Below are 12,115 nucleotides of genomic sequence, written 5' to 3'. Positions count from 1 at the left end.
AAGTTCATTACAAGACTTTTCTAAGAAACCCAAAAACAGCTATGATACGATGTTCTATCATGTAGTTCCAGTTCATATCTTCCGGCTTCATCATCAGATCAGTTCAACAGTACCATAATTATTGTATTGTCATCAGAACTACATACAGCTGCCAATTTTCATTACGCTACGATCCTTGAAAGATGGTTAAATTAGCCTCCGTAGATTCCATTACATAGTTAGTTACATACACGACGACCTAATAAAAGCGTGTTAAAAAGCAGCTCCTGTCATTCATGCTCTCCGTCGGTATCAGTCTGCTGTAGTCACTCTTAGAAGTAACCAGAATGAGACCTGTACCTGTTTCAGAAAGCAAAATTGGTACGGGTTTTCGAACAGCGTGCAAAACGGTATGTTTTATAAATTAAAAAAAAAAAAAACAAATAAATCAGACGTTCGGTACGACACAAAAGAGGATTTTGCTTAGATTTTTGTGACTCTTTTGCTTCCGCAAAACTGGAATATGAATATTTAAATAGGTAGCAATTAGAAGTACTTATATATATTGCTATTTTAGAAATTTCCGGCGACAAATCAACGACAGCAATTGTCTTAAATTCGATAACGCTAACAAACTTCTGAAAGCTGATTCAAATTCAATGGTTTGTAACGACTTTCATATTATTTTGATAGACTGAAGATAACTGATGATTTTTTAGCTTTGATCCTATAAGCACTATTGGGTTAAGTAATCCGGTGTCTACGAGGTCGCTAAACGATGTCAGTCATGGACGGCCGAATGACTGACAGGACGTTATCTCCTGGCAGAGTGATAATTATTTTCCGATATTTAAATGAGCCAGTAACTAAAATCCAACACAGCTAAATACCAACTCACTGCTTTGGACTCAGTGGAGCGCAGAGCCAGGAGGATGATTGGCGATAAGAAGCTAACGGCTAAGCCACAGGCTCATCGGCGGAAAGTCGCCAGTCTGTTTTACAGGTTTCACTTCGAGAGTGTGCTCAAGCGCTATACGAGCTTATTCCACCGTCCCCATTCTATCATGTCCAATGCGCGCAGCGACGTAGACGCATTGATGATTTAATTTAATTATAAATTGCGAAATCGCGCGGCCCTGCCGCTGCCGGCAAATTAACACGATGGCAGATTCTAAACAGGGTCAACCCATCGTAAACGAGTTCCTCGCTTTTCTGCAAGAGAAAAATAAACTGCTGCGGGAAGGAGCGATGGATGCGGCGACTGCTGTTCAGATGTCTTCGCGCGCGTCGAAGTTCACCGTGGAAGACATCTGTGTAGCGAAGAAAGTGTTGTGTGAGTTCCTTGGAATAGCCGGCACCTATGTACCTCACCGAAGAGGAGACGAAACTGGGAAGAAGAGCCTGGAGGACATAATGAAGATCCTCAAAGACTTCAACGACCGGATTCCGGAGTTTGTGGCGACGGATATCTCCAACATTTCGTCGTACAATCCGGACAACGTCGACGTCAGATGCTTGTTTAAGGAAATCGTGGCCCTAAGAACAAGTTTAGCCGAAATGAATACGAAGTTTGAAGCTAGCCTAATTACTATTTCTGAGTTACGTGAAGAAATAAAATGTTTGCGAATTGCCCCAACTCAGACAGCGGCTTCAAATTTCAAGTCTGATAATCGACCTGCTGACAAGTCGGTTTGTTTGCCTGTTGCCGGCGCAGTAAAATGTGTCGCACGCGCCGATCCGCCGCCCGCGCGCCCCCGCGCGTCCGGCCGCCACATGTCCCAACAAACTCGCGTCAGCGTGCATATGCTGACGTTGTCGGTGAGTCCGTCGCAACGAACCGGGTAAATGCACCTGTAAAGGTATCACGGGCTCCTATTGTGGAAAAGTCTGCCCGCACGAATGTGGATGAGGAGGGATTCACATTGGTGCAAAAGAAGAGCAAGGCGCGCAGGGCGCCTCGTAAGACTATGTGTGGCAATGCGGAACCAGTGAATTCAGGTCTACGGATTGCTACGCCGAGTAGGGCGCTCTACGTGTCGCGCTTGCACTACTCCGCCGGGGCTGATGAGGTGGTGGAGTACGTTCGCCAGAAGACTGGCTACACGCTGAGAGTGTTCCAGCTACAGTCGCGCCACTACGTGCACTTCAGTTCGTTTGTGTTGCGAGTGCCGCGGCTGCTGCAGGACACCATCGCCAGTGCAGACTTCTGGCCGAAGGGCGTGGTGTTTCGGCGGTTCCGGGGCAACCTGCCGAACCCTACGCCGTGTCAGACGACGCAACGGAGCCACGCTGTTACGTCGTCGCCTAAATAGAATATTGTTTTTTTTTTGTCTGATTTTTACTGTTGTGCTATATTTATACCTATTGTTTTTATTTTTTAGTTTCACAGTGCTTTGGTTTTACTGTTATGCTGTGTAACTTATTTGAATAATAAATAAAATAAATAAATAAAATAAATAAAATCATCGGACTCTTAGACGCATGGCCTGTTTCCATCCTTACTTGGTAGATATTCCGCGAATTCGCACGAAGCGCTTTGCTTCTTCTTTACTTATGCGCACTGCCAAGGAGTGGAATTCCTTTGCCGGCGGCTATATTTCCGAGCTCATACAACCCGGCAACCTTCAAATCAAGGGTGAACAGACATCTTCTGGGCGAGCTCACTCCATCGTAGGCCATGTCTTTGCCTTTGGCTAGTCTGTGGTCAAGAGTAAGCCCATTCATAATAAAAAAAAAGATCTGTCAAAACCATAAAAAAATCTTGAAATCAGAATCGCGCCCCAGCTTTAATAGGTAAATTAAATTTGCACTGTCAAGATTGTCCCATCTTTACGAGGGGCCCAATTTGCGTCAGTTCTACTCGTTATCCGATCTGATAGAAAACAGCGTTCGCAAACACAATTAATGGACAATGGGGACAGTTTAAGGGGGTTGGCTGCTATGAGTTTTTGACGTGAAACCGGTGGAATTCGGGCAGACAAGCACGGTCGTGTCATGTAGTCTTAATTTGTCTCTGAATTTTCTTACCCGTATCTGTACAGTCACCGGCATAAATAAGTGATGATTTTGTACTTTGTCACATTCAGCTTTTTTTAAATGTCATACGACCGATATGATACGATGTTTCGACGACCGGTCTGGCGCAGTCGGTAGTGACCCTGCTTGCTGCGCCGCGGTCCCGGGTTCGAATCCCGGTAAGGGCATTTATTTGTGTGATGAGCACAGATATTTGTTCCTGAGTCATGGATGTTTTCTATGTATATAAGTATTTACATATTATATATATCGTTGTCTGAGTACCCACAACACAAGCCTTCTTGAGCTTACCGTGGGCCTCAGTCAATCTGTGTAAGAATGTCCTATAATATTTATTTATTTATTTATTATATATATCGTTGTCTGAGTACCCACAACAAAAGCCTTCTTGAGCTTACCGTGGGGCTCAGTCAATCTGTGTAAGAATGTCCTATAATATTTATTTATTTATTTATTTATACGAAGTTGTCAAATGATTAAAAGCGACAAGGTACAGAAATCATCACTTATTTATGCCGGTGATTGTACAAATAATCTGTCTCATACATTTTCTCCCGCCGTGCAGCAAGGTCCAAATCTACAAAATGTGATCTATTAAATCCATTATGCAAATATAAAGGTAGTACACAGACCAGCTGAGTTGTTGAATAAACGGCACGTGGAAAGGATTAAGCGGTATAAAAGCCACATAGGTATTAAAACGTTCCAACGTCAGAATAAGTCTGACTTATTCGCTACGTGCATGACTATAGGCCTAAATAGCATATGATTGCCGCGAGAATATGTCGCCATGAGATAGATCACACGTCTTCTTCTAACTGTATTAATGACATAAGGACGGGTAGTCTATCTCACGGCGACATATTCTCGTGGCAATCATATGCTAACCCTGATGGTGCTGCCATGATTTTGGGCTTTTCCGAATGTTATGGTATGTTAGTTCTAATGGCCGCCACTAGCATTAATGTTGAATGTGACAATATTTGTGACAATCAACGCCGCTCCGTGACGCACGTTGCCAATACGAGCTACTAACTATTTAGGATTCCGTAGTCAACTAGGAACCCTTATAGTTTCGCCATGCCTGTCCGTCCGTCCGTCCGTCCGCGGTAATCTCAGTGACTTTTAGCACTAGAAAGCTGAAATTTCGTACCAATATGTATATCAATCACGGCGACAAAGTGGTAAAATAAAAAGTGGAAAAAAATGTTTTGTTAGTAACCCCCCCCCCCCCCTCCTACATGTAAAGTGGGGACTGATTTTTTTTTCATTCCAACCCCAACGTGTGATATATTGTTGTCTAGGTATTTAAAAATGAATGACGGTTTTTTAAAATTGTTTTTTGTTTGACAATATTAATATTTTTGGAAATAATCGCTCCTAAAGGAAAAAAAAGTGTGTCTTCCCCCCTTCTAACTTTTGAACCATATGTTTAAAAAATATGAAAAAAATCACAAAAGTAGAACTTTATTAAGACTTTCTATAAAAATTGTTTCTAACTTGATAGGTTCAGTAGTTTTTGAGAAAATACGAAAAACTACGGAACCGTACACTGAGCGTGGCCCGACACGCTCTTGGCCGGTTTTATTTATAGGTTCATGTGTAAAATGTAATTATTGGTAAACATGAAAAATTGACGTAAGTACAAAATCATGATATACATAAATTTTCCACAAAAAAAGGCAAGGCGGTTCGAATCCGGGTACTTATTTATTAGTTGGATGAACACGTACATTATTGGCAGGGTGCAAAGCGGGTGGAGGGGGTAGCTAAAACGATCACAGCGCTCACTACGGCCAAAATTGACATCTTAGTCGCTGACTTGCGCTGTCAAATCCATATTGCAGTAAACATTTTCATGTCGTTTTTGAGATAAATTTAATACGGGCCCAGTAAAATTTGTTATGGCGAATTGTAATAACTCCAAGAAAAGTAGCGACTAAATTCTAGCTATTTCCAAGACCGTATTGGAAACGAAACCGCCGTTTAAGTGAATAGTTGCTGTAAGAAGAAAAGTGTCGTCCAATCTCTGAAGATTTACTTAAAGTGCGTAATCAATTGATACAAGTATTGAATTGAATTTAAGGTGAATTTATAGTGCAAATTTTATTGGAGGTAGAAAAGCCGACGTGGAAGCCAATCCCAGTTATGTACGAAATCATTTTATTTGTTTCCTCATCTGTGCTCCTGTTTACAAACCAAAACGGATTGACGAAAATGCGTAAATATCGAGGTTTCAATGGGAAGAAGGAGCACGAGAACAATAGAAGCAGAAGCAGTCCATCCACTGAAGGCTTATCACATTTTAAATAAAATTCCTGAGAACTTAACTTCATCGCATTCATGATTGTATTTGATGTGATATCTGGTAAACGTCCAATATTTTCAAGTAAATGAAACAAGTTTTTGTAATGTATATTATAATTAAACGTTATTATAGCCAGTTTGTTTTTATTTTACAATAAACCCTGTACCCTGCAATGATATTTATTTACCTATATTATAGTTAGCCTATGAAAATGACAGGATAGCAGTGAACTGATCAACTATTTCAAAAGCCAATGATTTATTTATACTTTATTGTACATAGGTATAAATGGTGGAATAATGTCTTCAATCTGTAGAAAATGCCCAGCTAGCACCAATTTATTGCCTTTATTCATCGTCTCAGGTTGGAAAATGATTACGTGAGCGATGGCACGAAACCCCGTTTTAGTCACCAGTTTGTTAATTTCTCACTGAAAACAACGATTTTAATGTTATTGGCGACAATGTTGTAACCGCCATCGTCCAAAATTGTCTAATGTAGTAAAATAGCACAAGATTTCATTATTTTTTTTACAATGTTTACTTACTCCTCGCTTCACAGCGGTTACAATATTGTCACTGTCACGTGGCGTTGTCGTCGCGCACGGTCCCAATATGGGTATATCGGCGGCGTACCCACAACACTAGCCTTCTTGAGCTTACCGTGCGGCTCAATCAATCTGTGTAAGAAATCCTATAATAGTTTTTTTATTAGTAGGTACCTGTAGCCCCTAAACAAAACCATCGTATACATGCACATAAGTATTAAAGTGAAGGTATTTCTGTGTTACATTAATTTGCATAATGTATTTAAAAAGCTCTCCCAAAAACATTATAAAGACGATGTCATTCATGTAGATTTTAAGCTTATTTTAGATATTCTATACGTTTTAAGCAGAGCATTAAAATCGGATTAAAACGTTAAAATCTGGAGCGCTTCCTTTATAAACAATTCAGACGTCGACTCACTTCTAAATTTGTGTAAAGAGACCCACAGACCTGACTACTAGAGGGAGTATACAGTACCGGGCAACAATATACTCGTATCACATTTTTTTTCATCAGCAGTTCTCGAAAAGTTTGTACATTTAATTGAGGAAAAAGTTAAATTTGTTTTATTTATTCCTTTTTTGTTACCAAGATTTATTTCATGAATTGAGATTTCAGTAAGTTTTATTTGGTCATTAAGGTTCTCTAGTATCTATATTTTCTTAATTATAACAATTATCCTGTATATATCTTACGAAAGTCGACTTCTAACATTAAATGTTGGTACAAACTTTTTGAGAACTGCTGTAATATAAGGTTTTTTTTTTATATTTGTAAGCGGTTTCCGCCTCACTACTTTTAGTAGTACAGTGGGCCTTTGTGCTAGCGATAAAAAAATTGGCCTCGAATGATTATAAATTGCATGGTAAAATTCATTTTGCATGGTAATACAAACAGAGTATTTTTATACTATCGGTTTAGACGACCGGTCGGCTTAGCAGGCAGTATCACTACCCCCTGCCCCGTGTGGTCAGTAACCTAACCTAACCACAAAAATTAAAATTTTGAAAAAAAATCCCAACATAGTGGACCGAATTTCATGAAACATGGCTAAGAACAGTCCCGACTAACTCAGCTTTCAAACAAAAAAAAAACGAAATCTAAATCGGTTCATCCGTTCGAGAGCTACGATGCCCCAGAGAGACACACATTCAGACAGACAGACAGACAGACAAACAGACAGACATACAGTCCCCGTCGTATTTGCGTCGGGGGTTAAATATAAATACCTATAAATTTAGTCTACTAATTGTTTATACCTACTCTTTGACAATGGTGCAAAGAGGCATATGTTAGCTCAAGTCACACTTTTCCGTAGAGATTAGACAGTTGACTGGCAAATAACTGGCTATATGATAATTGAGTGCAGCATGCGACGTTCAGCAGTATTTGAAAATATCAAATATTGAACGTGGACAATTTCAGTACCATGTACGTACAACCTGTTTTTTTTTCGTGGATGTTTGAAATTGCGATGTCTCATCATCATCCTCCTTACGTTATCCGGAGCCTGGGGTCCGCTGTGACAACTAATCCCAAGATTGGCGTAGGCACTAGTTTTACGAAAGCGACGGCCATCTGACCTTCCAACCCAAAGGGTAATTAGGCTTTATTGGAATTAGTCCGGTTTCCTCACGATGTTTTCCTTCACCGAAAAGCGACTGGCATTTCGCACATACATCTAGAAAAACTCATTGGTGCGAGCCGGGGTTCGAACCCGCGACCTTCGGAACGAAAGTCGCACGTACTTTACCGCTGGGCTACCAGCGCTTCAAATTGCGATGTCTATGGGAAGTAATCTGTAAAAGCCCAAAACCCTTTTACAATGGTCTTTTCATATACGTACTTATGTGATGTAAACGTATGTGCGTAATCCTAAACCAAGAGAATTTTTCAATAGAATTACCCACAAAAGAAAAAGGAACAATATGATCTTAAACGTATATTTTACCCGCAAAATGAGGGTTTTTTAGATTATTCATTCATCCATACTTATTTTTGATTTATGATAATTATGATATTAAACGATAACCTACCTAACTGATAATAGTATCAGGTAGTATTCTCCCCATTTATCAAAGTTGTCTTGGTTACGACCAGAGAAGGAATATTAGACTACCTACATCATCATCATCCACATTTTTGGGAGCCTAGGGTCCGCTTTGACAACTAATCCCAAGATTACCTACGTAAAGTAGCAAAAGTCTAAGATCACAAATTTTATTACAAATTGCAAAAAGAGATTACAAAAATAATTTGCAAGTAGGTGTCGATCCCAAATTAAAATTTAAATCTTCAAATGTTTATATTTCAAACGTTAACAGATCTATGGCAAAAAAAAATTACCTACAACTCATAGACAAATATTATTTCTTATATTATCTGACAACTATGTATACCAATAATTGTACCTATTTTCTTTTTTCTACTTGATAGTGTCCAAAACTTTTATTTCACGAACAAAAGAAAAAGTTCGATTTCATCAATTACCTTTTTTTTTTTCTATTCAAGAAATCTTTTCCATTCATAAGTACTAAACGTAGCCTAAATGACCTGGATCCTCGATTAGCATTATAAATACCAGTCATCCATCAAACCTTCACAAAGCCTGAATGGAATCTTTAAGTTCTGACTGAATCAGGGCGGAAACCTTTGTTCGAAGATAAGGGGCCAATTCTGTTCTGACAATTTCATGAAGAGATACGTTTAGATACAGATACATGAAGAGATATATTTTGACACGACACATTCAGTATGAGCCGCTGGAGGTCTTCTAATGTGACTGCAGGCTACATTAGATACTGTTGCAGAAACATGTTGTATACAGTGCATGTTTGTTGAGTACATGATTTTCTTTACATATACAATATCTTCTGTATTAAATATTTAAAAAAAATCTGCATTATAAACAATATAGTTGCTGCAGTAATGTGGTGTTGAATGTCTCTCATTTTATCCATGAAATTGATATAGACGTATAACAGCCAGCAACCATTCTGTAATAAGCCTGCTAGAAGGAGTTTCTGTCTGACGAGTTGCGACTTAGGCACTGGTCCCACCGCGAGCTAGTAAACTATGACTGCCGCGTAAATAAAAGAGACACGGCGATGTTTATAGTTACTCGCCCAGCGGTGAGCTATCAATATCGCCGTGTCTCTTTTATTTGCTAGAGAGTGCTCATCTTTTGTTTTTATAGCCGATACCTAGCTTAGCTTATACCTTACTAGCTCGCGGTGGGACCAGTGCCTTACCATCTAAGCTAGCGCGACTTCATTTATGGACTCGCCTGCGAGAACGTAACTATGTTTTCGAGTTACAAGTCGCGGCACATAACTTTAGCGCTGACAGTTATTTCGCATAATTAAAAAAACCGGCCAAGAGCGTGTCGGGCCACGCTCAGTGTAGGGTTCCGTAGTTTTCCGTATTTTTCTCAAAAACTACTGAACTTATCAAGTTCAAAATAATTTTTCTCAAAAGTATATATAAAGTTCTACTTTTGTGATTTTTTATATATTTTTTAAACGTATGGTTCAAAAGTTAGAGGGGGGGGCACGCACTTTTTTTTCCTTTAGGAGCGATTATTTCCGAAAATATTAATATAATCAAAAAACGATCTTAGTAAACCCTTATTCATTTTTAAATACCTATCCAACAATATATCACACGTTGGGGTTGGAATGAAAAAAATATCAGCCCCCACTTTACATGTAGGGGGGGGGGTACCCTAATAAAACATTTTTTCCATTTTTTATTTTTGCACTTTGTCAGCGTGATTGATATACATATTGGTACCAAATTTCAGCTTTCTAGTGCTAACGGTTACTGAGATTATCCGCGGACGGACGGACGGACAGACAGACATGGCGAAACTATAAGGGTTCCTAGTTGACTACGGAACCCTAAAAACAGGTCTCTCAGGGGATTACAGGGGTGAAGCGTATGCGTCCTCATGCGCAGCTATCCCCTCCACATTTCACTCAGCGCTAAACTAATGTGCCGCCACTTGTACTTGCGAACTAAATTACGCTCCTTTCTGTTACGTAAGTAGGTATGTGATAAAACAACTCAATCCTGTAAAATAAAATAAATTCCATATCAAATTGTAAACACATAATCAGCCTCCAGACTTTAGTTAGTGGAGTGTTCAGATCAAGAGCGAAATGGGGCGGACGGGAAACCTAACGTTTCTTGTGCAAACCCGCTCGTTGGTTTTTTCATTATTATGTTTCTTTGTTCATATGACAAAGACATTTTCATTTGAAAATACAGGGTAATTTATGAAACGTGAGCAGCACTAACCCTGCAAAAATTGCAGCTACCTAATTGTTCACCATCGCATTTCAACAATAGTCCCAATATTAAACTTGCTGTTTTTTTGTCTTCTATACAAAACTAAGTATAGACACAAACATCAACTTTGGCATGATCACTAAAAATAGTTTAGATCATTACAGTTAACAGTGAAAAGCATGCTCTCGTTATGAATGATTTCTGCTTCTAAATTATGACAGTTGATTTTCTTTTCACAATCCGGCTGAATATAATGAAGATAACTTATTATATTATTCTCACTGTAATTAAAATGTAGGAGTTACGATACAAAAAAAGGAAGTGTTCAAGTGTCTAATGGGTTGGCAATGCGCATGTGACACTCCTTGAGTTGCAAGCGTCCATAGGTTACGGTGACCGCTTTCCAGCAGGCAGCAGGCTTGTTTGCCACCGACGTAGTATAAAAACAAAGTCAGAAATCGATAAAACATCCGAATAAGTAATTCTTACTCTTAGTAAGTAGGCTTAAGCCCAAAACACTTAAATGAAGTGTCATATTCAACGCAAGAAAGATAATAAAAAAAAAGTAAATAAATATTGGGGACACCTTACACAGATCAACTTAGCCCCAAACTAAGCAAAGCTTGTAGGTTGCTAAGCGACGATATACATACTTAAATAGATAAATACATACTTATATACACAGAAAACATCCATGACTCAGGAACATTAATATCTGTGCTCATCACACAAATAAATGCCCTTACCGGGATTAGAACCCAGGACCGCGGCTCAGCAGGCAGGGTCACTACCGACTGAGCCAGACCGGTCGTCACATTCCATAGTAAACAAGCATAATTAGCTACCGAAATCCGGAATTAACCCGGTCGTTCACCCAAATTACCCCAATGTGAGCCTTTGTACGTGACGAATTGCAGATACAACTATACATAGAACGGATACTTTCAGAGATATTTGGGGAAACGTGTGAGGTCGTGTTATTGACGTTAAAAGTGAGGCTCAACAAGTTGGACGTTGTGTGTGACAAAGAAATTGCATGTTGTTAACGTAGTTAATGTAGTTATGAAATAGAGATTCATAATTTTTTAAATGGTGTTAAATTCACAACCCAAAGATAGCAACACAAGAAATTGTGCCTACTTGAAAAACGTTCAAAAAGAACTAGAATATATATGCCTTTAAAATTAAGTCATTAGGACTCCAAACCTTACTTGTCTTGCTTCGTTTGCTAGCGGCTTGATTTGTAGTTGTTTTTGGAGTCCTAAGGCACCCCAGAGGTCAAAGGGCCTTTACCAGCTCGCGCCACGCTTTCCTATCTTCAGTTCCATTTAACGTGTGGCTTGCTTTAGGTTTGATAATTTAAATTTTTCTTTAAATAATTTATCATGTCGAATTTTACTCAACCGTACAAATAAATATTTCTGCGCGTCTATTTCTAGTTCACTCCCAGTGGCCCGTTTCTCGAAAGGTACAAGCCTTGTATTACAAGTGTGTTTCCATGACAACCCATACGATTAGACAGTTCGCGCACTTGTAATACAAGGCTTGTACCTTTCGAGAAACGGGCCCCAGGTGTCCCTTAATAAAACTAGACTAGATCTATTACGTACTAAAATATATTCTAAAGTAAATATTTACATTCAAATTCTTTTTTGTTTCAGCGGCTGGACGCCAACATGAGTCTGACGTTTAACACGTCAGCAAAATGGCTCATCGAAATGGCGAACCGGACTGTCATCAATCCGAACACTCTTATAGAAAAGTTCTCTCAGAACCGAACTGTCGACGAACCTACTAGAACTCTTCTTCTGACGTTTTATGGGATCCTGGTAGTCATTGGGGCCGCTGGGAACTCGCTAGTCGTTATTTCTGTGAGTATTCATAATTATTATTTACTATCCATAATTATTTATTACATGATTTTTATTACTCCATTTAAAAAAAAAAAATACAA

General features: G+C 39.1%; 1 protein-coding gene across 2 annotated transcripts in view; it reads left to right on the top strand.

Moving 5' to 3' along the window:
- The window catches only part of LOC125238289 (neuropeptide F receptor-like), a 125,362-nt gene that overhangs the window by 71,964 nt on the left and 41,283 nt on the right, over window positions 1–12,115 (top strand). For both annotated transcript variants that reach the window (XM_048145577.1, XM_048145578.1), the window contains exon 2: window positions 11,823–12,032. In XM_048145577.1, coding sequence (XP_048001534.1) covers window positions 11,823–12,032 — 210 coding nt within the window. The remainder of the gene's footprint in view (window positions 1–11,822; window positions 12,033–12,115) is intronic.

The sequence above is a fragment of the Leguminivora glycinivorella genome, chromosome 23 (assembly GCF_023078275.1).
Source record: "Leguminivora glycinivorella isolate SPB_JAAS2020 chromosome 23, LegGlyc_1.1, whole genome shotgun sequence".
Taxonomy (NCBI): domain Eukaryota; kingdom Metazoa; phylum Arthropoda; class Insecta; order Lepidoptera; family Tortricidae; genus Leguminivora; species Leguminivora glycinivorella.
This window is presented reverse-complemented; position numbering and strand designations above follow the sequence as displayed.